The sequence below is a fragment of the Otolemur garnettii genome, unplaced genomic scaffold, assembly GCF_000181295.1.
Source record: "Otolemur garnettii isolate 467f Iridium unplaced genomic scaffold, OtoGar3 scaffold00087, whole genome shotgun sequence".
Taxonomy (NCBI): Eukaryota; Metazoa; Chordata; class Mammalia; order Primates; family Galagidae; genus Otolemur; species Otolemur garnettii.
The window spans coordinates 2,598,686-2,623,479 of record NW_003852482.1 but is presented as its reverse complement, the minus strand read 5'-3'; the positions used below and the strand labels follow the sequence as shown (position 1 = coordinate 2,623,479).

At 49.7% G+C, this 24,794-nt stretch overlaps 2 protein-coding genes across 4 annotated transcripts in view; one reads left to right on the top strand and one right to left on the bottom strand.

Moving 5' to 3' along the window:
* The first annotated feature begins 5,207 nt into the window (after window positions 1-5,207).
* On the top strand, window positions 5,208-17,978 carry REXO4 (REX4 homolog, 3'-5' exonuclease). Of its 2 annotated transcripts, none has more exons than XM_012808225.2 (8): window positions 5,208-5,480; window positions 11,053-11,387; window positions 12,711-12,848; window positions 13,092-13,285; window positions 14,534-14,622; window positions 15,711-15,785; window positions 16,240-16,314; window positions 16,980-17,978. In XM_012808225.2, the coding sequence occupies exons 1-8, from the start codon at window positions 5,265-5,267 to the stop codon at window positions 17,097-17,099; spliced, it is 1,242 nt and encodes a 413-aa protein (XP_012663679.1). In that variant the 5' UTR covers window positions 5,208-5,264; the 3' UTR covers window positions 17,100-17,978. The 2 variants fall into 2 exon arrangements, with proteins under 2 accessions (XP_012663679.1, XP_012663678.1); XM_012808224.2 differs by having other exon boundaries at window positions 16,874-17,978.
* A 470-nt stretch (window positions 17,979-18,448) lies between these two features.
* The window catches only part of STKLD1 (serine/threonine kinase like domain containing 1), a 28,817-nt gene continuing 22,471 nt past the window's right edge, over window positions 18,449-24,794 (bottom strand). For both annotated transcript variants that reach the window (XM_012808222.2, XM_023516103.1), the window contains 8 exons: window positions 23,104-23,220; window positions 22,349-22,489; window positions 20,967-21,095; window positions 20,239-20,367; window positions 20,025-20,153; window positions 19,295-19,432; window positions 18,947-19,026; window positions 18,449-18,695 (listed from right to left, as the gene is read on the bottom strand). In XM_012808222.2, the coding sequence (XP_012663676.1) occupies window positions 18,603-18,695; window positions 18,947-19,026; window positions 19,295-19,432; window positions 20,025-20,153; window positions 20,239-20,367; window positions 20,967-21,095; window positions 22,349-22,489; window positions 23,104-23,220 (956 nt within the window). In that variant the 3' untranslated portion in view covers window positions 18,449-18,602. The remainder of the gene's footprint in view (window positions 18,696-18,946; window positions 19,027-19,294; window positions 19,433-20,024; window positions 20,154-20,238; window positions 20,368-20,966; window positions 21,096-22,348; window positions 22,490-23,103; window positions 23,221-24,794) is intronic.

The window sequence follows — 24,794 nt, the reverse complement described above, 5'->3', positions numbered from 1 at the left end:
AGACAGAGTCTTACTTTGTTGCCCTCACTAGAGTGCTATGGCATCACAGTTCACAGCAACCTCACACTCTTGGGCTTAAGGGATTCTCTTGCCTCACCCTCCCCAGTAACCAGGACTACAGATACCTGCCACAACACCCAACTATTTTTAGAGAAGAGGTCTCCCTCTGGCTCAGGCTGGTCTCGAACCCATGAGCTCAGGCAATCCACTCGCCTTGGCCTCCCAGAGTGCTAGGATTACAGGTGTGAGCCACCACACTTGGCCTTAAATTAAAATGTTATAATAATATACTAATTATTATTTAAAATAAAAGTTAATATAGTCTTTACCTTAAATGTAAACATATAAAACTATAATTTTGAAAATGACTACTCTTTCTAAGAGTATTCTTAGCAAGATTACTCTCACTGTTCTCCAGAATTCTGATAAACAAAGTTTAGTAGACCTATCCCCATTTCCACATATTAGTTGACAGTGACAGGAGGCCCGACCTTCTTCATCTGGGTAACATGGATTAAAAATCACTGGTTAGGGCTTGGCTGGCATGACTACTCACAAAACTACAGCTACAGAAAAACCATACTCTCAATAAACTCCCTAGTAATAGGAGCCATCAGGCCAATTGGTACCTCCTTTCTTTTTCCTCTTCTTTTTTTTTTTCTTTTTGAGGCAGAATCTCACTATGTCACCCTCAGTAGAATGCCATGGTGTCACAGCTCACAGCAACCTCAAACTCTGGGGCTTAAGCGATTCTCTTGCCTCATCCTCCCAAGTAGCTTCTGGGTCTATAGCATCTACCACGATGTCTGGCTAGTTTTTCTATTTTTAGTAGAGATGGGGTCTCCCTCTTGCTCAGGCTGCTCTTGGCCTTGGCCTCCCAGAGCGCTAAGATTATAGGTGTGAGCCACCAGGCCCAGCCTTGCCAGCCCCTTTCTAACTGTAATTTACAACCCAGGCCACTATACCTCTGACTGGGCAGAGGACCAACCTTTCAAACATTCTGTCCTGATAAGAAACTGCCATCCTCAAGCCTGTTTCAGTCAGTGTATAGAGACTACGCACACAAACTTCTGTGACTCATTTTTTGATGTTAAAAGCCAAATTTTATTCTATTTTCTTTCTTTCTTTTCTTTTTTTTTTTTGAGACAGAGTCTTGATATGTCACCCTCGGTAGAGTGCCACAGTGTCACAGCTCACAGCAACCTCAAACTCTTGAGTTTAAGTGATTCTCTTGCCTCAGCCTCCCAAGTAAAAGCCAAATTTTAATGCTAAACCCTGTCCCAAATTGAACATCAGCTGCTACATATATGTTTACTCATTTTATTTTTTTTACAGACAGTCTCACTTTGTTGCCCTCGGTACAATACCATAGCGTCACAGTTCACAGCAACCTCCAACTCCGGGGTGATTCTCTTGCCTCAGCCTCCCGAGTAGCTGGGGCTACAGGCACCTAGCCAAAGGCCCAGCTATTTTTTTTGTTGCAGTTTGACCGCCGGTTCGAACCCACCACCCTCAGTATATTTTTACTCATTATGCATGCACTCAACTCCTTTTTTAAATATGTACAGCTTTTTCCCCAAACCTGCTGAGTATGTTTTGTGTAATACGGGCCCTGTGAAGCATAAAAATCAACCTGTCCCTCTGTCTCTGAAGAGAGAGCTCCTTCAATACATACCAAACACTGTCTCTTCCCAGTTTGTAAGGTGACATCACCAGTAAAGCTCTCCTTACTGCTATTTAGCTCTGCTGGTGGTGTTTTAGATGACAGGGCCAAGATGGAGGACTACAGCCCAGATCATAGATTTGTCGATCTTAAATAATTAGGTTCATAAAGGATCAAAACCCAGTTTTAAAGAATTTATTCAAGCAAAAAGCTGGGAGTAGTCATCCAGGAAACATGGACTCCAGAGAAATGGTGTAAGTGCCCTGAAGTTAAAATTATGGCTTTGCTATATAAGGAAAGACAAAGAAATTTAGTAAGATTATAACATTTTCTATACAAGACTAGTTTACAAGTTACAGTTCAATTACAATCTGTTTTATTTTCCATGTAGCTTATTTTCATTTCCTTTCCAATTTTTTTTTGGCCAGGGCTGGGTTTGAACCTGCCACCTCTGGTATATGGGCCTGGCGCCCTACCCTTTTGAGCCGCAAGTGCCGCCCAGTTTTTCACCCTTGGTAGAGTGTCGTGGCATCACAGCTCATAGCAACCTCAAACTCTTGGGCTTAAGCAATTGTCTTGCCTCAGCTTCCCAAGTAGCTGAGACAACAGGCGCCTGCTACAACATCTGACTATTTTTGGAGACAAAGTCTCACTCTGATTCAGGCTGGTCTTGAACCCATGAGCTCAGGCAATTGCCCACCTCAGCCTCCCAGAGTGCTGGGATTACAGGCATGTGCTGCTGCACCCAACCTCCTTTCCAATTTAAAAGATGTATTTAACATTCCATTTCAGAAAACGTGACAGTCACATATTTAATATTCCATCTTCGACAATATGATAGTCATGACATCTTTGTGTGAAAGAGAAAAAAAGAAAGTCCATTTACAATGAAGATCAACAGTGAAGAGGAAAGTGGTCTTCCCTGGCTCCCTTTAGTCACATTTTATAAAACAATTTAGGTAAGAAAGAAGGTTAACCTACGATCAGAGAAACAAAGGGTCTGGCTGCCCAGGTTGCAGCTACCAGTCACTGACTCAGTCCCCATACATTCCTTTAAGGCTCAAAATATTTTAAAATTCCAATAGCGTAGATCTTGAATGCCTTACTTTCACAGATTCAAGATGCCCTGAATATATGTGCTCTGATTAATAACAGTTATTAGTGAGTTTTTAAAGGAAAAAAAGAAGGGAGCACTTCCTAAAATTTGCATTTGTTCATTAAAATAACATAAACTATTGATCAGCTATAATTGTTCTTTGTAACACAAATCTAGGAATTCCAGGAACACGAAGATAAGGGTGAGGGTTACATGTTCGAACTGTAGTGTTACCAAACAAATTAGGTCCATTTGCTTGTGCACAATGGAAAGTCAAACACAGAGGAACCAGGTTTTTGCAATGAGAAAGGTTTATTGACAATCAGCTGCGCAAGAAGACAGAAGTCTGGCTCAAACCTGTCTCCTGAGCTGGGGCTTAGGGCAGGTTTTACTGTCAGAGGTTAATGAGGAATGATCTGATTGGATCTGGGGTCCTATGTCTGCTTCTTGATTCAGTCCAGCTTCTCAGTCGCAGCACCTAGGTTTTGCCTATGATTGCAGGCCTAGTTCATCTGGGCATGCTCAGGTTATGTGACATTTAACCTGGGGGTTCCCAGGCAACCAAGAACAAGTCACAACTTTGTTGCACAAAAATGAACTCCTCCTGGAGGCACTGGTAGCTCACTGGGTAGGGTGCCAGCCCACATACACAGAGGCTGGTGGGTTCCAACCCAGCCTGGGCCAGCTAAACAACAATGACAACTGCAACAAAAAATATCCAGGCATTGTGGTGGACACCTGCAGTCCCAGCTACTTAGGACTGTAGAATCACTTAAGCCCCAGAGTTTGAGGTTGCTGTGAGCTCTGAGGCCACCGCAGTCTACCCAGGGCGACAGCTTGAGACTCTGTCTCAAAAAAAAGCTTACACCTGTAATCCTAGCACTCTGGGAGGCCGAAGTGGGTAGATAGCTTGAGCTCACGAGTTCAAGACCAGCCTGAGCAAAAAGCGAGTCCCTGTCTCTACTAAAAATAGAAAAAAAAAAAAAAGAAGAATAATAAGAAGAAGAACCAGGCCTGGCTTGGTGGTATGTGCCCATAATCCCAGGGCTTTGGGAAGCTGAGGGAGAGGATCACTTGAGCCCAGGAGTTTGAAGCTGCAGTGCACTATGATCATAGCACTGGACTCTAGTCTGGGCAACAAACAAGACCTTGTCTCAAAAACAAAACAAAACAAAAACTATGAACCAAATTGAGGCGGTTACAGAGGTAATGATACAGGACAGGTGGCACTCAGCCAGTTCGGTGGAGCTTTGAAGGCGGGGAGGGAGGGGGGACCGGCTACCTCTGCCTTGGCGTTGTTGGTGCGGTGGCGAAGGAACCAGCGGGCTGGAGGGTAGGCAGCCCCCCACCCCCACCCCGCAGGAGGCTCCAGTAGCCGGAGAGGCCAGACAACTGCTGGGGAGCACCTTAGGTTTCCCTCCTCTTGCACTTGCGGCTGAACAGGGAACCCCCATTTCCTAGGCCTGGAAATGAAAGGGATTGTAGGCATTCAATCACGACCCAGACATGTTCCAGACACGCTAAATACCGAGTCCCCCTAAATGTAACTACAGAGGACCCCATGCGACTATATATAGACAAAGAGTCCCTAGACAAAGAGTCCGGAGACAGAGAGAGAGAGAGAGAGCGCGCGCGAGAGAGAGCGAGAGCGAGGGAGCGCGAGCTTTTCTCTCCCTGCTGGGAGCTTTGGTGTTTTTGTACTCTTTTCTGTAAAAAATTCCTGTCTTACCACTGATCTGTGGTCCATGGATTCATTCATTCTTCGAATCACCGAGACCAAGAACCTACTGAAGATGAAATTCCGGTATCAGTAACAATTTTAGGAAATTTATCAGGTAGTCTGGAGACTACAGGGAAGGAAAAAAAAATTCTAAGTGCCTTTAATTTCCCTGGGGCATGGGCTCAGGGATGTTACTGATACCTCCTGCTCACATCTCTCTGGGCCTGATAAATTTTGCAAACTTCATGTAAACTGAAAAATCATGACCCGCACACAATGGGGCAGGACAGCTTTATTTCTCATGCAAGGCTGCAGCCTGCTGGCCGGCAGCTCCCACTAGCGGGTAAGCACAGCCTCGGGCATATTTCAAGTGCAAGCCCCTGGACGGAATAAGCGTTCGTGCTGAGCACCGGCACCCGCGCGCTCCGCAGAAGCGACAGCGACAGCTGCTCCCAGCTCGCTTCCGATGTCTGCACTTCTCATCCCCATCCCGGATGTCGGTGAGACCCCGGGCTTAGCCCAACCAGACCTTCGGGCGCTGACGGTGGACGATACTCACTGGGGTGGCGGCTCCCTTCCCATTAGGACTTGCAGAACGCATGGAACCAATAGGCGGGGCTCCAGTTTCCAGCCGGTCGCGGAGACACGAGCACTTCCGGGCCTGGAATGCGCGTGTAGTGGCGCGCGGGACGCGTGGGGGCCGCTTCCGGGGCCAGCGTGCGCGGGGACTTGTGCTGAGAAGGGACCCGGGAGTGTCCGGGCCGAGAGCCCCTGCAGGCGCCGGGATGGTGAGGGGGAAGGTCCCCGCGCGCTCCCCGAGCAGCCCCGCGGCTGATTCCGGGCTTGTCAGGAAGCTCACTCGGAAGAAAAACAAGCAAAAACGGTTCTGGAAAAACAGAGCGAACGGATTACACAGGAGGCCGCCAAGCGCCGACAGTGTTGTGGTGCGGCCGCCCAAGGCACCAGAAGATTTTTCTCGAAACTGGAAGGCGCTGCTAGAGGTGAGACCTGGGACCGCCGCGCCTCCTGCCTCACATTTCCCGAGGCCTTTGGTGGGTCACTGGGCGATGCCAGGACGGGAACGGCTTGGCCCCAGAGAGGACCTCGCAAGTGGTCAGCTGAGGGGGGCCAAGCCCACCGCAGACGCGATGCAGACGATTCTGGCAATTATTGTTCATTGATGAGAACCGCCCCAGTTATATAGTTTTTGAGATAGGGTCTCAGTCTGTCGCTCAGGCTAGAGTGCCGCGGCCCCACCCTTGCTCACAGCAAACCTCTAGCTCCTGGGCTCAAGTGATCCTCCGGCCTCAGTCTCCCCAGTAGCAGGTACTACAGGTGCATTTCACTACTCTCAGGTAATTTTTCTACTTTTTTGTAGAGACAGGGTCTCCAACTCCTGAATTCAATGTCCCGCTAATTTTTTCTATTCTTGGTAGAGACGGTGTCTGGCTGTTGCTCAAGCTGGTCTCCAATTTCTGAGCTCAAGCAATGCACGAGCCTCAGCCTCCCAGAGTGCTGGGATCACTGGCATGAGGACCAGTCCTGACAACCACTCTAGTTTTTTTTTCCTCCCAGGTTAACAGGAGTGGAAGGAAAGAGAGAGGGGAAGAGGCTTAAGATAACCCCCCGCCCCCAGAGAGAGGCGCATACCTACGGAGACAGAGGTGGAGTGAGGCAGGGAGACCCAGTGTGATTCAGACACAAACACACAGAAGCAGACTCTCCTAGGGATTTCAGGGACCAGTTTTTGAGCTATTAAAATGTGCAACGCTCTGGTCTGCATGTGGGTTCTTAAGTAGTCCCCATCAATGTGAGGTAGATACTTTTATCACCTCTATGTGGGAATAGGCCTGGAAAGATTAAGTTCATCTAAGGTTGCAGCTGGAAACCCAGCAGGCTCACCCTGGAGTCCTGCTTTTGATGCTGGCTGTGCCACCTGCCTTTCTAGGCAGGAGTGCGCTGTGCTTCTGTGCAGGTAGCTCTGCCACATACTCTTCCGTGGGCTTCACACCCCTTCTTACTATGTCTTTTGGAGTTAGTTAATACTAGCCTGGTTTTTTAGATGAAGAAACTGAGGCACACACAACTTCAGAAACTTGGCTTCAGGTCACACCACTAGGAAATGTCAGGACTGGGGTGCAGTGCAGAGTTATGAGTTTGTTCTCTTGACTGCTGTTGACCTTCATGTTCTGGAGTGTGTTATGGAGCCTCAGAGTGACTAAGAGAGAATAGAGAACTTTTTCTTTTCTTTCCTTTTTTTTTTTTTTTTTTTTTTGAAACAGTCTCACTTTATCACCCTTGCTAGAGTGCTGCGGTGTCATAGCTGACAGCAACCGGAAACTTTTGGGCTCAAGTGATTATCTTGCCTCAGCCTCCAAGTAGCTGGGACTACAGGCATCTATTTAAATAACTGGCTATTTTTAGAGACAGGGTCTCACTCTGGAAAATCTACTTTTATTTTTTATTTTTATATATACATATATATATATATATATATTTTTTTTTTTTTTGAGACAGTCTCACTCTGTCACCCCTAGTAGAGTACTATGGCGTCACAGCTCACAGCAACCTCAAACTCTTGGGCTTAAGCAATTTTCTTGCATCAGCCTCCCAGGTAGCTGGGACTACAAGTACCCACCACAATGCCCAACTATTTTTTGTTGCAGTTGTCGTTTAGCTGGCTGGGGCTGGGTTCCAAAGTGCCACCCTTGGTGTATGTGGCTGATGCTATAACCACTATGCTATGGGCACAGGGCTGGAAAAATCTACTTTTAGATCTTTGAGGATTCTCCATACTTCTCTCCAAAAAGGCTGTATTAGTTTGCAATCCCCCCAGCAGTGTAGCAGTGTTCCCTTCTCTCCATATCCATGCCAGCATCTGATGTTTTGGGACTTTGTGATGTGGACTAATCTTGCTGGGGTTAGGTGATATCCTAGAGTGGTTTTAATTTGCATTTCTCTGATGTTTAAAGACGATGAGCATTTTTTCATGTGTTGGCCATTCATCTGTCATCCTCACAGAAGTTTCTGTTCAAGTCCCTTGCCTACTTATAGGGAGGGTTGTTTGTACTTTTCTTATTGTTTAATTTGAGTTCTCTGTAGATTCTAGTTATCAGGCCTTTGTCAGGTTCATAACATGCAAAAACCTTCTCCCATTCTGAGGGCTATTTGCTCTGTTTTAGCTGTGCAAAAACTTTTTAGCTTGATCAAGTCCCAGTTATTTTTGGTGTTGTTGCAATTGCTTGGGGTGGGGGTTGTATTCCTCATAAAGTTTTTTCTCAGGCCAGTATCTTCAAGTGTTTTCCCCACACTCTCTTCTAGAACTTTTATTGTTTCATGTCTTAAATTTAAATCTTTTATCTAGCAGGAATCAATTTTTGTCACTTGTAAGAGGTGTGGGTCCAGTTTCAGTCTTCTGCATGTGGACAACCAGTTTTCCCAAGACCATTTGTTAAATAAAGATTCTTTTCCCCGTTGCATGTTTTTGTTAGGCTTAGCAAAGATTAAATGATGATATGTGGCTGGGTTCATCTCTAGGTTCTCTATCCTGTTCCATAGATCTACATCTCTATTTTTGTGCCAATACCATGCTGTTTTGATCACAGTAGCCTTGTAATATAATCTGAAGTCTGGCAATGTAATGCCTCCAGAATTGTTTTTATTTCTAAGAACTGTATTTACTATTTGGGTTTTTTTTCTGGTTCAATATGAATCAAAGTACTATTTTTTCAAGATCTTTAAAGTATGACATTGGTACTTTGATGGGGATTGGATTCAATCTGTAGATTGCTTTGAGTAGTATGGACATTTTACCAATGTTGATTCTTCCCAGCCATGAGCATGGTATGTTCTTCCATTTGTTGACATCTTCTGCTATTTCTTTTCTGAAAGTTTCATAATTCTCTTTATAGAGATCTTTCACATCTTTGTTAGATATAGTCCCAGGTATTTCATCTTTTTTGGTGCTATTGTAAAAGGAATAGGGTCTTTGATTTTGTTCTTGGCTTGACGATTATTGGCGTATACAAAGGCTTCTGATTTGTGGGTATTGATTTTGTATCCTGAGGTGCTGCTATATACAATAGAGAAATTCATGAGCCTCTTGTCACTCTGCCTGCTACCTTAAGATGGACATTCTTAATAATGTTCCTATATTGACAAACATTGGCCATATGCTTCCCACAGGCAACCACAAGTTCTCTGTGATTTCTCTCTCTTTTTTTTTTCTTGAGACAACAGTCTCACTATGCCACCCTTGGTAGAGTGCTGTGGTGTCACAGCTCACAGCAATTTCCAACTCTTAGGCTTAAGTGATCCTCTTGCCTCAGCCTCCCAAGTAGCTGGGACTATAGGCGCCCGTCACATCACCTGGCTGTTTTTTTGTTGTACTTGTCGTTGTTGTTTAGCTGGCCTGGGCCAAGTTCAAACCTGCCAACCTTGGCGTATGTGACCGAAACCATAACTGCTACGCTACGGGCGCCAGCCATTTCTATGACTTCTTTTTTTTTTTTTGAGACAGAGCCTCAAGCTATCCCCCTGCTAGAGTGCCGCGGCCCCACCCTTGCTCACAGACAACCTCCAACTCCTGGGCTCAAGCGAGTCTCCTGCCTCAGCCTCCCAAGTAGCTGGGACTACAGGCGCTCGCCACAATGCCTGGCTATTTTTTGGTTGCAGCCATCATTGTTGTTTGGCGGGCCCGGGCTGGGGATTCGAACCCGCCACCTTAGGTGTATGTGGCTTGCGCCATAGCCGCTTGAGCCACAGGCACCGAGCCTCTATGATTTCTTGAGAACTATCTCTGCCTCCTCCCAAGATAGACAAGCAGTATAAGTAAATGGAAGGGGTGTTTGCTATAGGGAAAACTTCAGCTTTATGGGAACAGGTAAGAGAAATCTTGTCATCTCTCAGCTACTTGCTATATACCAGGGTCTTAACTCAGGTTGAGAAGAACCCAGCTAGGGATGTGGGCACAGGAGGAAGTTGAGCATCCAGGCTGCAGAGAGCCTTTCCTTGGGTGAGAGGTGAGCTGTGTTTGCCACCTGTTCTTCAGCCACCTCCAGTTTGAAAGGAGCTTTTCATTCCTTGAACACACCCCAATAACAAACCAAGAGGTCTTCTGAAGGAAATGGTTTCCACACACCAGAGTGTTGGTCTAAGCTGTGAGAGAAGTAACTCTAAAACTAAATCAAGTGAGAAAAGACACCAGGGACAGTGGCTCACACCTGTAATCTTAACGCTCTGGGAAGCTGAGGAGGGAGGATCCCTTGAGTCCAGGAGTTTGGGGTTGCACTGAGCTATGATTACACCACAGCACTCCAGGCTGGGGGATAAAGCGAGACCCTGCATCTTAAAAAGAAGAAGGCCAGGCACAGTGACTCACACCTATAATCCTAGCACTCTGGGATGCTGAGGCGGGAGGCTTGCCTGAGCTCAGGAGTTTGAAACCAGCCTAGTAAGAGCAAGACCTTGTCTCTACAAAACCCAGAAAAATTAGCTGGTCATCGCAGCATGTACCTATAGTCCAACTACTTGGGAGGCTGAGCCAGGAGGATCACTGGAGCCCAGGAGTTTGAGGTTTCAGTGAGCCATGGTGAAGCTACTGTACTCTAGCCAGGCAATAGAGTGAGACTCTGTCTTTAAAAAAAGGATTCACCTGTAGCTCAGTGGGTAGGGCACCAACCACATACACTGAGGCTGGTGGGTTCAAACCCGGCCTGGGCCAGCTAAAAACACAAACAGTGATGACTGCAACAACAACAAAATAGCCGGGCATTGTAGCAGATGTCTATAGTCCCAGCTACTTGGGATGCTGAGGCAAGAGAATTGCTTAAGCCCAAGAGTTTGAAGTTGCTGTGAGCTGTGACACTATGGCATTCTACCCAGGGTGACAGTCTCAAAAAAACAAACAAACAAACAAAAGTTAAAAAAAGGTTGCTTATCATCCTCTCAGTGAAGCAGTCTGTGATGTGTAGTCACTCAGATAGGTATGTGAAGTATAGAATATAAGTTTGAAATTGTGTAGGAATGAAAGAACAGGTGTAAAATTATGTACTAAGCAAAGAAATAGCATTTTCCCACAAGTGACTTGTGGGTGAGAATGAAAAATAGATTTTTCCAAACCATTTAGAAACAAATTTCAGCTGGGCATGGTGGCTTATCCCTGGATTCCCAGCACACTTGGAGGCTGAGGTGGGTGGATTGCCTGAGTTCAGGAATCTGACGCTAGCCTGAGCAAGAGTGAGACCCTATCTCTAAAAATAGCTGGGCACTGTAGCGGGTGCCTGTAGACCCAGCTACTTGTGAGGCTGAGGCAAGAGAATCACTTGAGCCCAAGAGTTTGAGGTTACTGTGAGCTGTGACACCAGGGCACTCTACCAAGAGTGACAAGGTAAGACTGTTTAAAAAAAAAAAAAAAAACAACACAACAAAAAACGAATTTCAGTGATGCTATAGGAAGGGCCTGTGGATGTGACTGATGTGTGTGTGTTTGTATACCTCATACAGGTTTTTCATCCTGTTGTGTATAATTTCCAAATTAAAATGTAGCATGTCTTTTATTTTTGGTCCTAATAGCTGCTGAAACAAAAATCACAGGCTCCAGAGAAGCCTCTTGTTATCTCTCAGATGGTTTCCCAAAAGCAGTCTGAGATTATCCAGCAAAACAGAAAAGAAACCTCAGATGACGTGGCGACAGAAGACCAAGAGGCTACCACAGGCTCTGTTCCTACAGGGTCCAAGATAGACAGGAAGATGCCAGCACCTGCTGTGAAGGCCAGTGGAGCAGCACATGATATGAAGGGAGCCAAGAAAAGGGCAGATAATGACATCGCTACAAAACGAGGGGGTATCAAGCATAAGAAGCGGAAAGCTAAGGAGGCAGCAGCCTCAGCCCCCACCCCACCCACTGAGTAAGTGTCAGCGTTGCCAGCATCTGAGTCTCAGCTGTGGTCACTGGCATGGCTCCTGCCACCCTAGCCTCAGTCTTCCTTACCACTGACAATAAAGGCATAGAGGCTTTATTGGCTTAGACCTGTCTCCCTGCAGAGACCAGGTGACAGGATAGCCCCACTGTACTTTCTCCATGCTCTCACCCTGATGCCATCTGTGTCTTTGTTTACTTGCTGTTTGCTTTCTCTCTGAGCATGAGCACACTGAAAGCAGGGCTTGTCTCATGGTCACTGCTACAGTTTCTAAGCTTAGCACAGAGCTTGGCTTTTAGGTGCAACCAGTGACAATTTTTGGAATGAAAGACTCTGAACCCAAGAAGGCTGGAATGTGAGACCCGTCCCTGCTTCTTGCCAGTTGGGGGGTTTGAGGCAAGTTCTTGACATCCTCTGCACCTCAGTGTCATCATCTGTAGTGTCTCTAAGATGTTGGTGAGATGTAGCTCACTCAGTGCCAGGTGATCAGTTAACAAACACTGTGGTGGTCATCCCCATGAGGAGGACCAGGGACCAGTGGCTGTCTCTGAATGAGTTGGCTGGAGGTAATATACTTGTAAGTCAGAGGCTGGCTTCGTGTCACCCAGGTATTCAGGACACAATTGCTGAAGTGTCAAGAGGACAGGTGAGTGCCGCCTCCTAGGCTGGCTGTTGGGAAGAGCATTCAGCAAGGCAGTCGTGCTCCTCGGGATAAGTTCATGAGGGGGAAGGTCAAGGGAGCACTTGGCAAGAGAAACATGTCCTCTTGGGGGGACTGGAAAGAGCATTTCGGGGAAATAACATTTAAGCTGAGCCCAAGAGACAAAATTGGGTAGACAGGTGTTTATACCTGTGTGGGCTTCCAAATGCAGAGGGTGAGACCAAGATGGTAGTGGTCGTGTACCTTGGTGGAGTTCTGTGTTTCCATTTATAGTCATCATGTTTATCTGTATTTTTTGATTGTTTGAAAATGAACCTATTACTTTTATAATTAAAAAGGAAACGTTAGCAATTAGTACATCTGGGTGGTATGTTACATATTTCTATTTTATGTTCTTTATGTTTATAGTTCCTAAATCTTAAATAATGAGCATATTTTCTAAATAAAAAGAAAAACAATGAAAAGAAAGCTCTGAGATGATCAAAATGACACCAGCAGCTGGGCATCTGGAGCCCAACTGTGAGAGGAGCAGATTCCGTTCATCCCCTCCAGCCACCTGTGTCTGCCAACTGTTGGCACCATAGGGTGCTGCTCCAGTGGCTGGACCAGAGCCTTCTGGTGGTCAGCCTGATCTTGTTTTTGTCTTTTAGGGAAGACATCTGGTTTGACGATGTGGACCCAGTGGATATCGAAGCTGCCCTAGGCCCAGAGGCAGCCAAGATAGCAAGAAGGCAGCTGGGTCAGAGCAAAAGCAGTGTCACGCTTGTGAAGGAGCAGGCCTTTGGCGGGTATGCTGAACTTGGGCATTCACTCAGCCTTAGAGGGGATTCTGCAGGAAAGAGGATGTTTCCCTTTCTAATTGAGTGGGCAGTACCTCCTAGGATCCTGCTAAGAACTATGACATACCACTTGTCACATGGTAGTGATAGGCACTGAGCTTTTTCTGTGCAACACTTAGTCTGTGGTCATCCTTCAGGTGTGACCTAGATCCTGCAGTGTTTGTTAAGCTGGAACCTTTGATTTCCCTTCAGCCTGACCAAGGCCTTAGCCATGGACTGTGAAATGGTGGGCGTGGGCCCCAAGGGGGAGGAGAGCATCGCTGCCCGTGTGTCCATCGTGAACCAGTATGGCAAATGTGTCTATGACAAGTACATCAAGCCGACTGAGCCTGTGACAGACTATAGGACAGCAGTCAGCGGGATACTGCCCGAGAACCTCCGACAGGGTATGTCCTAAACGCAGAAGGGGAAGTAGTGACTGGATCTACCTTCTCTGTTTCCTTTTCTGTTCAGGAACATTCATCACATCAGTGTTTCAATATTCCTGACACATCTCATCTCCCCTGGGTGATGGGTTGTGACACACAAAAGGCACCCTCGGAGGCTTTAGGACCAGGACCTGTTCCTGAATGGCTTTGTACTGCGCAGTGTAGGGCCACAGTGGGGTGTTAGAGGACCAGAAGGAGGCCTCTGGGCTGAGGATTGGGTCATGAGGAGGACAGTTGTGGAAGGGGGGTGGTGCAGATCATAGGATCCCATAGACCCTGGGAGTCGCTAGGGAGGCAAGATTGTGAGCACTGAGAGTCCTGGTTTGGCTTAAGTTCTAGCAGGTTCCCTCTGGCTACAGCATTGAGAAAAAACCGTAGGGCCATGAGGGTGGAAATAGGACAGCTTGTTAACAGGAACCTGGGTCAGGGAGGTGGCCTTAAGAAGTGACCTAGTCATACAGCTGAAGGCTGAGGGTATGGGTTAAGAGGCGAGGGCATCCAGGAAGGCCCCGAGGCCAGGTGGTCTCCCCGCATCTGTCTGTGCTCTCTCACACTGCCCTTCTCTGCTTTATCTGGTATGCACAGCCACCAGGGCAGCCCTGCCCTGGTTCCATTCTTGGGAGGGAGGCTGGTCCTGCTCAGATCAGGCCACCCTTGGTCTGGTCAGCTCTGGCCAGGAGCAGGCAGAGTCACATGGTGTGAATGTGGTCACTGAAGCCCCTCCCTATGGGTATAAGAGATGGAAAGGGAGGGGTTTCACACAGTGGGAGGTCTGGCAGTCTCTGAATCTCCAGAGGGTATCCCAAAAGGTCCCAGAAAGCAGTCAGAGCGCATGGGTGTAGGGCATGTCTCCCTGGGGGCCAGTCTTATTTGCATTTCCACTTGGAATACATGATGCACAGGCCGTGGTTTATCATTAGGAAACCGAGATCAGATAGCTCTACCCGGTGGTTCCAGTGCTTACTCCACCTGTGCAGGCCTTGGGCTGTGTGCAGACACATCCTCACCCCAGAGTGGCCCTCACAGCTGCCCCGCTAAGGTCTGTGAGGCACTTCTCCCTAGTGGGTGTGGTGGCTCCAGGCACCCCCCTTGTGGCTTTGCAGCCTGTTGTGTTAGGTATGACCAGGGGTGAGAGGGGCCTCCCCCTTGGAGAATGACGATGAATTATATGTTGCTGAAAAATGCTGCTTTGTTTTGATTTTTTAGGGGAAGAAATTGAAGTTGTTCAGAAAGAAGTGGCAGAAATGCTGAAGGGCAGGATTTTGGTTGGACATGCACTGCATAATGACCTCAAGGTGCTGGGCCTCACGGGACCTGGGCGATGGCTCTCCTACGTGTTACACTATCACCCTCAACTTTCTGAAAGCAGAAGTGTTATCATGGGAGTCAGGGAGTCAAAAAATTTTTTTAATGTGTGTCCTGTGTAGGGACCACTCCAGTAATGACACCAGATACTGTTCATTGGTTCTTACCGTGTTGTAGGTGCAGTGCCAAACACTTGTTCTAAGCCATAGACCAGGGTCCCAGTAGCAGAGAGGCTGCAGCTTTGTCTTCCCAGATGTGAAGTTACATTGTGTCTTTCATAGGATACTTTTTTTTTTTTTTTGAGATAGCCTCACAGTGTTGCCCTCCTTAGAGTGCTATGGCATCACAGCTCACAGCAACTTCAAACTCTTGGGCTTAAGTGATTCTCTTACCTCAGCCTCCCAAGTAGCTGGGACTACAGGTGCCCACCACAGCATCTGGCTATTTTTTTGTTGTAGTTGTCATTGTTGTTTAGCTGGCCTGGGCTGGGTTCGAACCCTCCAGCCTGGGTGTATGTGGCTGGTGCCGTAAGCACTGTGCTATGGGTGCTGAGCCCATAGGACATTTTTTTGACCCGGTGGACAGCCTAATACCTAACTGTCCCACCTTAACCAGGCCCCCTCCCTCAGGAAACCTACACTGGAGAGTGCTCTCTGCTGGTCAGCCTGCAACTGCTGTCCCTGGCTGTGGCATTGGAAGCCTGCCCAGTGACCCTGATGGGAGGCATCAATTCAGTACACCTCCAACATCCTGGGCAGAGGGTACCATGAGTCAGGGGGTAGTGCTCCACCCGGTCACAGGAGGCCAGAACGAAGTCAGGCAGAGAGCGTGTGAGCATGCCAGAGAGTGTGAAGGAGCATGTGTGCAACCAGTAGTGTATATACATGGAGGGTGGCTATATAGAGCACAGCATTACAGGTGTGAGCACCATGCCAAACCGTTTTTTCCAGAGATGGGGTCTCACTCTATCACCCAGGCTGGCCTTGAACTCCTGAGCTCAAGTGATCCTGCTACCTCAATATCCTGTCCACCAGATACAAACTAAAAATGAAAATGATTTTGTTATATCTTCTTCTAGGTGCTGTTTCTGGATCATCCGAAAAAGAAGATTCGGGACACACAGAAATATAAACCTTTTAAAAGTCAAGTGCAGGTACTTAAAATGAATGTGATTCCACACATCAGGCTTCTGTTTTGCTGGTTCACCTCACTGTTGACTCTGGCTCCTGGTAGCTGACTTGTTGATTAAAAGGTTTTTGTTTTGTTTTTGTTTTTCTTTGTAACTTTAAAGCTGGAAGGTATTATAAAAGTAGAGTTCAGGTAAATGAGTATGATGGAGGACAAGTCCTCTATACTCCAACTATGACAGCTCACTGAATAGAGCGTGATGCCCCCGTTGTTTCTGCTCCAGAGGTCGCTGAGGGGACAGCTGTCCCTCTTGCAGTAAGAGGGGGCCTGAGGGTGGAAGACAGGTGTCTTCCTCCTCCGTTGGCTGATTCAGGAGTTGGGGCTCGGCTGCCATCTCCTCTCTGCTGGTGGCGTGGATCCTGGGAAGTCTGCAGAGCCTCCTGACCCAGCTCACTGTGTGCTGTCTTCTTCCTTGGCAGAGCGGAAGGCCATCCCTGAAGCTGCTTTCAGAGAAAATCCTGGGGATCAGGGTCCAGCAGGCAGAGCATTGTTCAGTAAGTACACCCTTGGGAATTGGGGCAATCCCTGACCTGGAAACCCAGGCTTGAGTTACCTGATGACGACACAGGTGATGCCTGAGCACCTTCTTTTTTAGGAAGACTTTTGATGAAAAAAAAAACAGAAATAGCAGTTCATGCATAGAAAATGTTGATTCAAGTCTAAATATTTACATTTAACACTGAACACAAACTGTTACGTTGTAAGTAGAGAAAAAGTTGCCAGTCTAAATTGAAGGCCCACTAAGACTGGGTGGCCCCTCATAACCATCACCACTCTTGCCCCTGGTAGCCCTGCTTCTGCCAGACAGAGTCAGCCTCAGCAGTGCTGTCTTAGTGCTCTGGGCCTTTTTTGCCTATGTGCCTGGCCTTTGCTCCCCGTCTGAGCCTGCCACCCCCAACCCCACCTGATGAACTCAGAAAGGTGACACATTTGTTACATGGCTTCTTTGGGTTTCTGCTTCTTCTCCTGCAGACAGGAGGTCTGCGTCATGGAGGTGTGCTGACCGCCAGGGCTTCTCACCTGCTGCTTCCTATCGCCCTCACTCTCCTGCAGGTGTCTGGCTCAGTGGCTGGCATGAAGGGCTCAGTGATGGGGGCTGGTTCTGGGTGGCCCATGGTCATGTTGGCACCTGCTGGTTTAGTTGCTCTGTGTCACCCAGGTTCAGGATGCCCAGACGGCCATGAGACTCTACGCCATGGTGAAGAAGGAGTGGGAGAGCTTGGCACGAGGTAGACACCCTGCAGGGGTGGCTCCCGACAGCCGCAGTGATGCTGCCTGACAGACTCGGCCCTGCCACTGCACCTTCTGCTGTCCTGCAGTAGCACCTTGGTCCTAAGGCCACCTGACCAAGGCACGAGTGCATCACGTCTCTCCCAAAGCAGCAGCTGTGGCAGGGCATGGCATGCATGCTACTGAGAACTTCTTCCTGTTGACTTGTGGTCTAAGAGGCCTTCTTGCCATGTGTATTGGGGAGCAGGATGGCAGGGATGTAGCAGGGAAGAAAGTTGGAAGCAGCCCGGCAACCCCACCATCTGCTGAGTACCCGAGTAGAATGGGACGTGTGGGCTGTCGGCCTGCTTGGTGCTGGACTCTGATGGACTCTGGTGGGACTCACCCTGGGTCCAAAGGCAGAAAGCATCGTGGGTGCTCAGCACCTTCCTTGAAGGAGGCCCTTTTTCCTCCCTCGTCTTGGGTGATCTGAGACAAAGCCAGCGTTTGCTGGACCTGAAGGACGCAGGCTAGTGTCTGCTCCTGAGGAGCAGCTGGCTGGTACAGCAGCTGCTCACTGGATAATTTCCTATGGCCATTTGGACTGTCAGAGAGGCTCCTGGGGCTGGGGCTCCCTTCTCCCATTTATCTGAGTTGGCCCCAGCATTAGCTGGTAGGTGAGGACTAGCAAGAACTTCTCTCACAGCATGTGACATGAGGCACCTCAGTCACTTGGACTTTATTTCTGGAGGTTGGTGGACATGCTGCCCTTGGGCTTTGTAAGCTGGGAGCCAAGTGAGTGCCTCTGGGCAGCTTGCAGCCTTTTTTGCAGGTTTGAGGCTCTGTCTGGGGCCTGGAGTCCAGCACAAGTGCATAAAGCTGCCCAATGGCCATACACACAATGCCAGCCCACTGGGGTGCTGTTGAACATAAACACAGATGCACTTTGGTTTTTTTTTCTTTTTTTTTTTTTTGAGACGGAGCCTCAAGCTATCCCCCTGGGTAGAGTGCCATGGCATCACACTCACAGCAACCTCCAACTCCTGGGCTCAAGCGAGTCTCCTGCCTCAGCCTCCCAAGTAGCTGGGACTACAGGCGCCCGCCACAATGCCTGGCCATTTTTTGGTTGCAGCCGTCATTGTTGTTTGGCAGGCCCGGGCTGGGGATTCGAACCCGCCACTTTAGGTGTATGTGGCTGGCACCTTAGCCACTTGAGCCACAGGTGCCAAGCCCACAGATGCACTTTGAATGTGCAGTGGAGGCCTAGCACTGTCCTCATTGGAGTAGTCTGAAAGGACTATGGGTGCAGATGGCTGCCTGGCCAGGCAGGGGGGAGGTCTACATAGACAGGGGTAAGTGTCCCACTGGCCAGTCATGGCCTACTACTGAAACAACTAAGGCACACCAGGAACTGGTCTTGGGCCTCTTTATTAGTCAGCTCAGAGATAAACCTGCTGGTCCTGGTGACCATCTTCCTTCTGCCACACCCCACCAACCCCCAGGGCAACATTGCCTCCCTCCCTAGGCAGGGAAAGGAAGGATGGGCACTTAGGGCAGGGGGAGAGTGTACTTATTATGGTGGGAGGCCTGCCTCCTGCCCAGCATCAGTGGAGGGTGTGGCCACCTCCAGCCTCAGGAGCACTTTTTCCACGTAAGAAACCAGCTCCTAGGAGGAGGAAGCAAGCAGCCAGTTTTCATAGGCAGTTCAGGGTCCAAAGCAGTTATTTGGGTGTTTTAATCCACTGATGGTGGACAGGAAACTTTCTTTGAGAGGGTATGGTTATCCCTCCCCTTTGGGTTGATTTTTAGCCCAGTCATAGGAATAACATAATAGGAAAATAGTTACTACTATACATGTGGCAATCAGGCCATTCCACAGAAAAGTCTGGGTTAGCAGGAATTCCTGCTGCCACTTACCAGGCTGGAGGTGAAGCGCTCCTGGACCTCCTGGGCCAAGGTCTGGACTCCTTGGGACACCAGCTCTGGCAAGATCTCCTCTGTGGTGGAGCAGAGGCTATGAGGCAGGGTCCCACCCAGGTGTGCCTGTGATTCCCGGGCCCTTTGCATCACTCTTAGCCAGTATGGCACCTGGTGCACAGTGGGCAGCAGAAGATGCTGGGTGAAGGGAAATTCCAGAGGGTTGCAGAGTGGGGGGGCGAATCTGCTCTGCAGGCTCCTTCCACTTTCCCTGTCAGAGCTGTGACTAGGGCACCTCTGACCATTGGCTCCCATGGCAGGGGAAAGGGGTCAGAAAGGGGTTCTCACTGTAGGAAGCCAGGTGAGCCAGCAGCATGCAAACATTCTCTACCACCTCTGGGTCATCCTTGTAGAGCTGGTAGGTTTCCTTGATGAGGCCAAGGCCTCCGGTATCCTCCTGCACCACCACCTGGAAGGCCACCAACTCTGGAAGTGGCAGCTGAGAGTCAAAGGGAAGAACTTTCCCCAGGAAGAAAGGTCACTCCACTCCCTTCACCAGGCCCATCCCATGGCTGAGTAGCAGATAGAGGCCTGGTTGGGCCCCCCAACCTGGAACAGAGTTGGGATGGGACCTCATGGGGTGCTAAGCAAATAGGAGTGGGATAAAAGGAGATAGGACCAGACAGGGAGCCCAGTGGTTGCCACTGTTCTGAGGAGGGCTGCATGGAACAAAAGGTGAGCCCATGACCTGAGTGGGATCAGTCCCCCACTATAAGCCAGCTGGGGACCTTGGCCAGTCCCAGGCTTCAGGTGTGCTCTATGAAGGATTATTAGGCAGGCCTCATGTGTTCAGGACAGAGAGGTAGTCATATGATAGCCCTGAGTAGCAAAGTTCTTCAAATCCATGTGGGAGTCTCAATAGCTATTTCTGAATGGTAGGACTATAGATCATTTCTAATGTCTTTTCCTTTCTGGTTTTTACTTTGTTTTTTTTGGTTTATGGCAGCAGATAGACAAGGGTAGGGGCTGGGTTTTGCCTCCACTCCCTGGTGGCAGCCCCTTCCTAGCCCAGGCTCACCTGACACTTTGGCCAGGTTGGCCAGGCCCCGGTAGGCGTTGTTCACCAGCAGGACTCTGTCTTGGCATAGGTGGATGCTTCGCAGGAACACTGCTGCCACCTGCTCGAACTGGCTCTCTCCTATGCAGCCTGCAGGGCCGAGCGGGTCAGGTGGGCCTCATTGCTGGTGAGTCCACGGCCCACTCCTCCCAGCTCCTAAGGCCTCAGTGCTCACCCAGCAAGGAGAGCAGCCAGAGCACTGCGCAGCCGGCTTCAGCCATCTCTGTATCCGTGGGGTAGGAGCCCAACACCTGGATGATGAGGGCCGGGGCCTTCTCCAGGGGGTCCTTGTCCACAATGACAGCTGGGGCCAGGACAAGCATGTGAGCAGATATCTCATCTGCTGCCTCCCGCCAAGGACAACAGCAGACACTGGGGTGGGGAGCGGTCAGATGTCCTCAGAGGAGGAAGGGCAGGAGGCCTGACACCACCAATTTCTGGAGAGGGATTCCCCCCTGGGAGAGGTTTGGGAAGTCTTGGGTTTCCTAGGCTTTGTGGTTAGCAGCCCACTTTCCCTTGGGCACTTCAGAGCCATGACGAGAGGCAGCACAGGCCAGGGGCCTGATTGTTAATCAAAAATCAGAACAGACCACTGGACAACAAGGCTGACCTGGAGCCAGGACTGCCCAAGGAATCCTGGGACATTATCCTGGTCAGAAGGTTCTGGATCTGAGAGGGGTCTGCCCATCGGACAGCCCTGAAGTGACTCTTCCTCCCTTTCTTCCCCCTTTGGTATCCCCTGCTTCAGCTTCCAGCTCCTAGAAGAGCCTCTTTTAGGCTATAGCTATCCTCAAGTGTTCAGGGGATTGGCATGAGGCCTTCAAAGGCTGCCAGAAGCAGTTGGGGGAGCAGCTGAGGGAGGGGTGTCAGCCCTATCAGGTCAGCGGGCAGAAGGCCCCTCACCATCCACCAAGAGGGACCAGAGCAGGCCCAGGCCATTGATGCACATATCCCTGTTCTTGCGAGAGCTGTCCAGGTGCTCTAGGATGTGCTCGAACAGCCCAGCCTTCTGCAGCTCCTCCAAGGCCGATGCTGTGGGCACACCAGGAATGAGGACAACAGAGGGTCCCCTTCCAGGAAGCCTTCCCAGAGCAGCTCCCCCATCTTTGGTCCTTGGACACTGCAGTCCCATTTGACCTGAGTACCTGGTCTGGGCCAGGTCTCCTGTACTTGTGGAACTAGAAAATGAGGAGATATGGGCCTGGCCCTCAGGGAGCCATCCAGCTCCTGGGCCACTATTACAAGGCTAGGTCTAGCCTCTGTGGCTACCCCTGCTAGGCCGTAAGGAGCAGGCCTGTGCCTTCCAAGATGGGACCATGGTTGGGTCCTATTCCAGTGGGATGGCCAGTGTGCAGTCTGCCCAGTGGCTCTACCTTATGCCTAATCCCAGTGCCACCCTTTGCTCCCCCAAATGAACCCAGTGATGTGTAATGTATTGTACAGTCTGTGGCAAGGACAGAGTGGTGGGGCTCAGCAGCCCTGACTCTTGCCATCTGTGGGACCAATTTCCCCTGTTGGGGAGAACAATGCCTACTACCCACGAAGTGGATGAGGGGCATGGAGCCCACAGCCTGGTCCTGTGTGCTCTTTGTGTGACCCTCTCCTCCCCACGGCCCTTGTGTGCTATAGGGAATGGAGGGGTGGGGGTGGATGGGGTCACTGGCCCTCAGCCTCCCAGAAGGGGTGATGCAGTAGACAGTGGTGTTAAGTCCCAGGCCATGCCTGGCACAGCTGGGAGCCACTGGCTGCAGGAGTAAAAGCTTGTCATGAAGATGGGGAAGGGGGTGGTGCCTGTGGCTCAAAGGAGTAGGGCGCCAGGCCCATATGCTGGAGGTGGTGGGTTCAAACCTGGCCCCGACCAAAAACTGCAAAAAAAAAAAGAAGATGGGGAAGGAATTGGCAGTGCCTGTGGCTCAGTGAGTAGAGTGCTGGCCCCATATACTGAGGGTGGTGGGTTTGAATCCAGCCCCAACCAAATTGCAACAAAAAAAATAGCTGGGCATTGTGACGGGCGCCTGGGGTCCCGGCTATTCAGGAGGCTGAGGCAAGAGAATCGCCTAAGCCCAAGAGCTGGAGGTTGCTGTGAGCTATGACACCACAGTACTCTACCTAGGGCGACAGAGTGAGACTTGTCTCTAAAAGATGGGGAAGGAACGACCAGCCTTGGCAATTGTATGGCCTCAGGAGTAGGCCCCACACCACCATGTCCAGCCAACCTGTACCCACACCAACCCAAGCCCCATTCCCGGGTTGTTGCTGGGGGAAGGTAGTAGCTGCAGGCGCACCCTGGCTGGTGGTGATGGTCAGCAGGCTGTAGATAGAGGCAGTGAGCTGCTCCAGTTTGGGGTGGCTCTTCAGGGTGCTCAGGAGGGTGGAGAGGACAGCACTGTCACATGGCACCTCAGCTTCTGGGTCCCGCAGCAGCCCTGCTCAGGGGGAGGAAGAAGATGGCCCTTAGCCTGAGGGGAAAGACAAGGCACACAAGCCCCCTCCCCTGCTGGGGGACAGCACTTAGGAAACCCAGGTCTGCCTCCTGGCCCAGAGCAGGACCCCACAGATGCTGTGGCCTGAGGGAAAAGGCAGGGCTGCCAGGTGTGAACATGAGTGAAAATCAAAACTTCAGGGTTGAAACTAGAAAGGCAATGATTTCATTTGGCATAAAAATCAAAATTCAACCTTTTTTTTTTTTTTTTAAATGCCCCCAAGATGTATTGGAGCCCAGGTCCTTGGGCTATCAGCTCGTCTTTCTCATCTGGGGTACAAACCAAACTTGAGGGTCACAATGGAGGACCCCATTGTGTCCAGCTCATTTCATAGCTGGGACACAGAGTGACAGGAAACTTGTCCAGGCCCAGAGAGGCCAAAAGCAGGCTTGGAATGAAGCCTCTGTCTCAGGCTTCTGTCCTGTGCCCTCTCTGCTTCGCTGGAAGGGGTTGGGTGGGCATAGCAGGGCGCTGTCTGAGGGTCAGACACCACCCAATTAACTGGTGTGGGGAGACACGGGCACTGGGAATGTCCACCCATTTGACCTGGCACCCACCTTGGCTCAGGCAGCGCAGCAGCAGGGAGCAGGCACACAGCTGCACGTCAGCAATCCGCTCATGCTGCCTCATGATGGCCACCACCACTTCCACCAGCTCCAGGGGCCACGGCAGACCTGGCAGGGCAGGAGAGTTGGGTGGGTCTCATGGGGCTAAGGAGCCTGAGGATGCTGAGCCTCTCTGGCCCCTGGTGGACAAATGGAATGGTGGAGAGAGGCACCCTTGGAGTCTGCCACATGCATCTGGGGGCGACCTTCCCATCACTGGCCTTGCTGGATGGAGAACAGGGTCAGTAGGGGAGAGCACCAGCGGTGGGGCACTGACAGGGATCAGTCTGCCCACCACAGAGGCCTCAGCTGTGCTGTGTAGTAGTGGGCATGGCTGGGGTCCCTCCAGCTCTCCATGCTATGTGCAGTGGACAGGCAGGAGTCAGTGCTCACTGTTGCCCTCATCTCTACCAGCTATTTCCTCAGAGGAGGAATGGAGACAGCAAAACTGATGGTGAGAGTGACAAGGACAGGATGCTGACCCACAGCAGGCCTGTTTCCAAATGATGCTGTCCAGGTGGCTATAGCCCTGGGGTGATGGAGAAGGCCCACCTTTTGTGTAGGGGCCAATTAGCCTCTTTTAGTGTCCCCAGGAAGATAAAATTTCCCTTGGTATGGACTTGATCCTGGCCACAGCTTAGCTATGCAAGGGGTAGGGGGATGCACAAGGCCCATGTGAGGTTCTGCTACCTCTGATGCCCCCTCCACTGAGACAGCCCTCAGTGTGTTCTTGGTACACATTCAGTGGGTGGACAGATGGCCGGACAGCTGGTTGGATGGAGGAGTAAGCAACACAGGCAGGTGAGCCAGGCTAAGTGGAGAGATCTTATGAAAGCACATTTTGGCAAAAAGCACTTTTTTTTTTTTTTGAAACAAAGCCTCAGTTGCCCTTGGTATAGTGCCGTAGTGCCACAGCTCACTGCAACCTCAAACTCTTAAGCTTAAGTGATTCTCTTGCCTCAGCCTCCCAAGTAGCTGGGAGTACATGTGCCTGCCACAGTGCCCTGCTAGTTTTTCTATTTTCAGTAGAGACAGAGTCTCACTCTGCTCAGGCTGGTCTCAAACTCCTGAGCTCAGGAAAAACACCTGCCTCAGCCTCCCAGAGTGCTGGGATCACAGCTGGGAGCTACTATGCCTGGCCAGCAAAAAAATCATTAAAATCATTGAGAAGATTAAGACTCCTCAGTGGTAAGTGCTGGGAAGGGGTTTTCATGTGTTTAGTGGGTGAATTGGTGTCTATGGAGAGCAATTTGCAGTCTCTGAAAACATTCTTCACATCTAAGAGTGTATCTTACAGAAACGCACATGCACACATACACATCATACTATACATACACACATACATGTCATAATATATACATCATAGTATACTTGCATACATACACATTATAGTATATGTGGAATGTGCATGCATATGCATCATAGTATACATGCATACATACACGTCATAATACACGTGTCACAGTATATGCAGCACATGGAAGCAAATGCATCATGGTATACACATAGCATACATGGCACGTGCATGCATACACATAGTATATATGCACGTGTCATACGTGTCAGAGTATATGCAACATAGTATACGTGCACATGTACACTCAATAGTACACCCAGCATGCACCTGCACATACATCATAGTA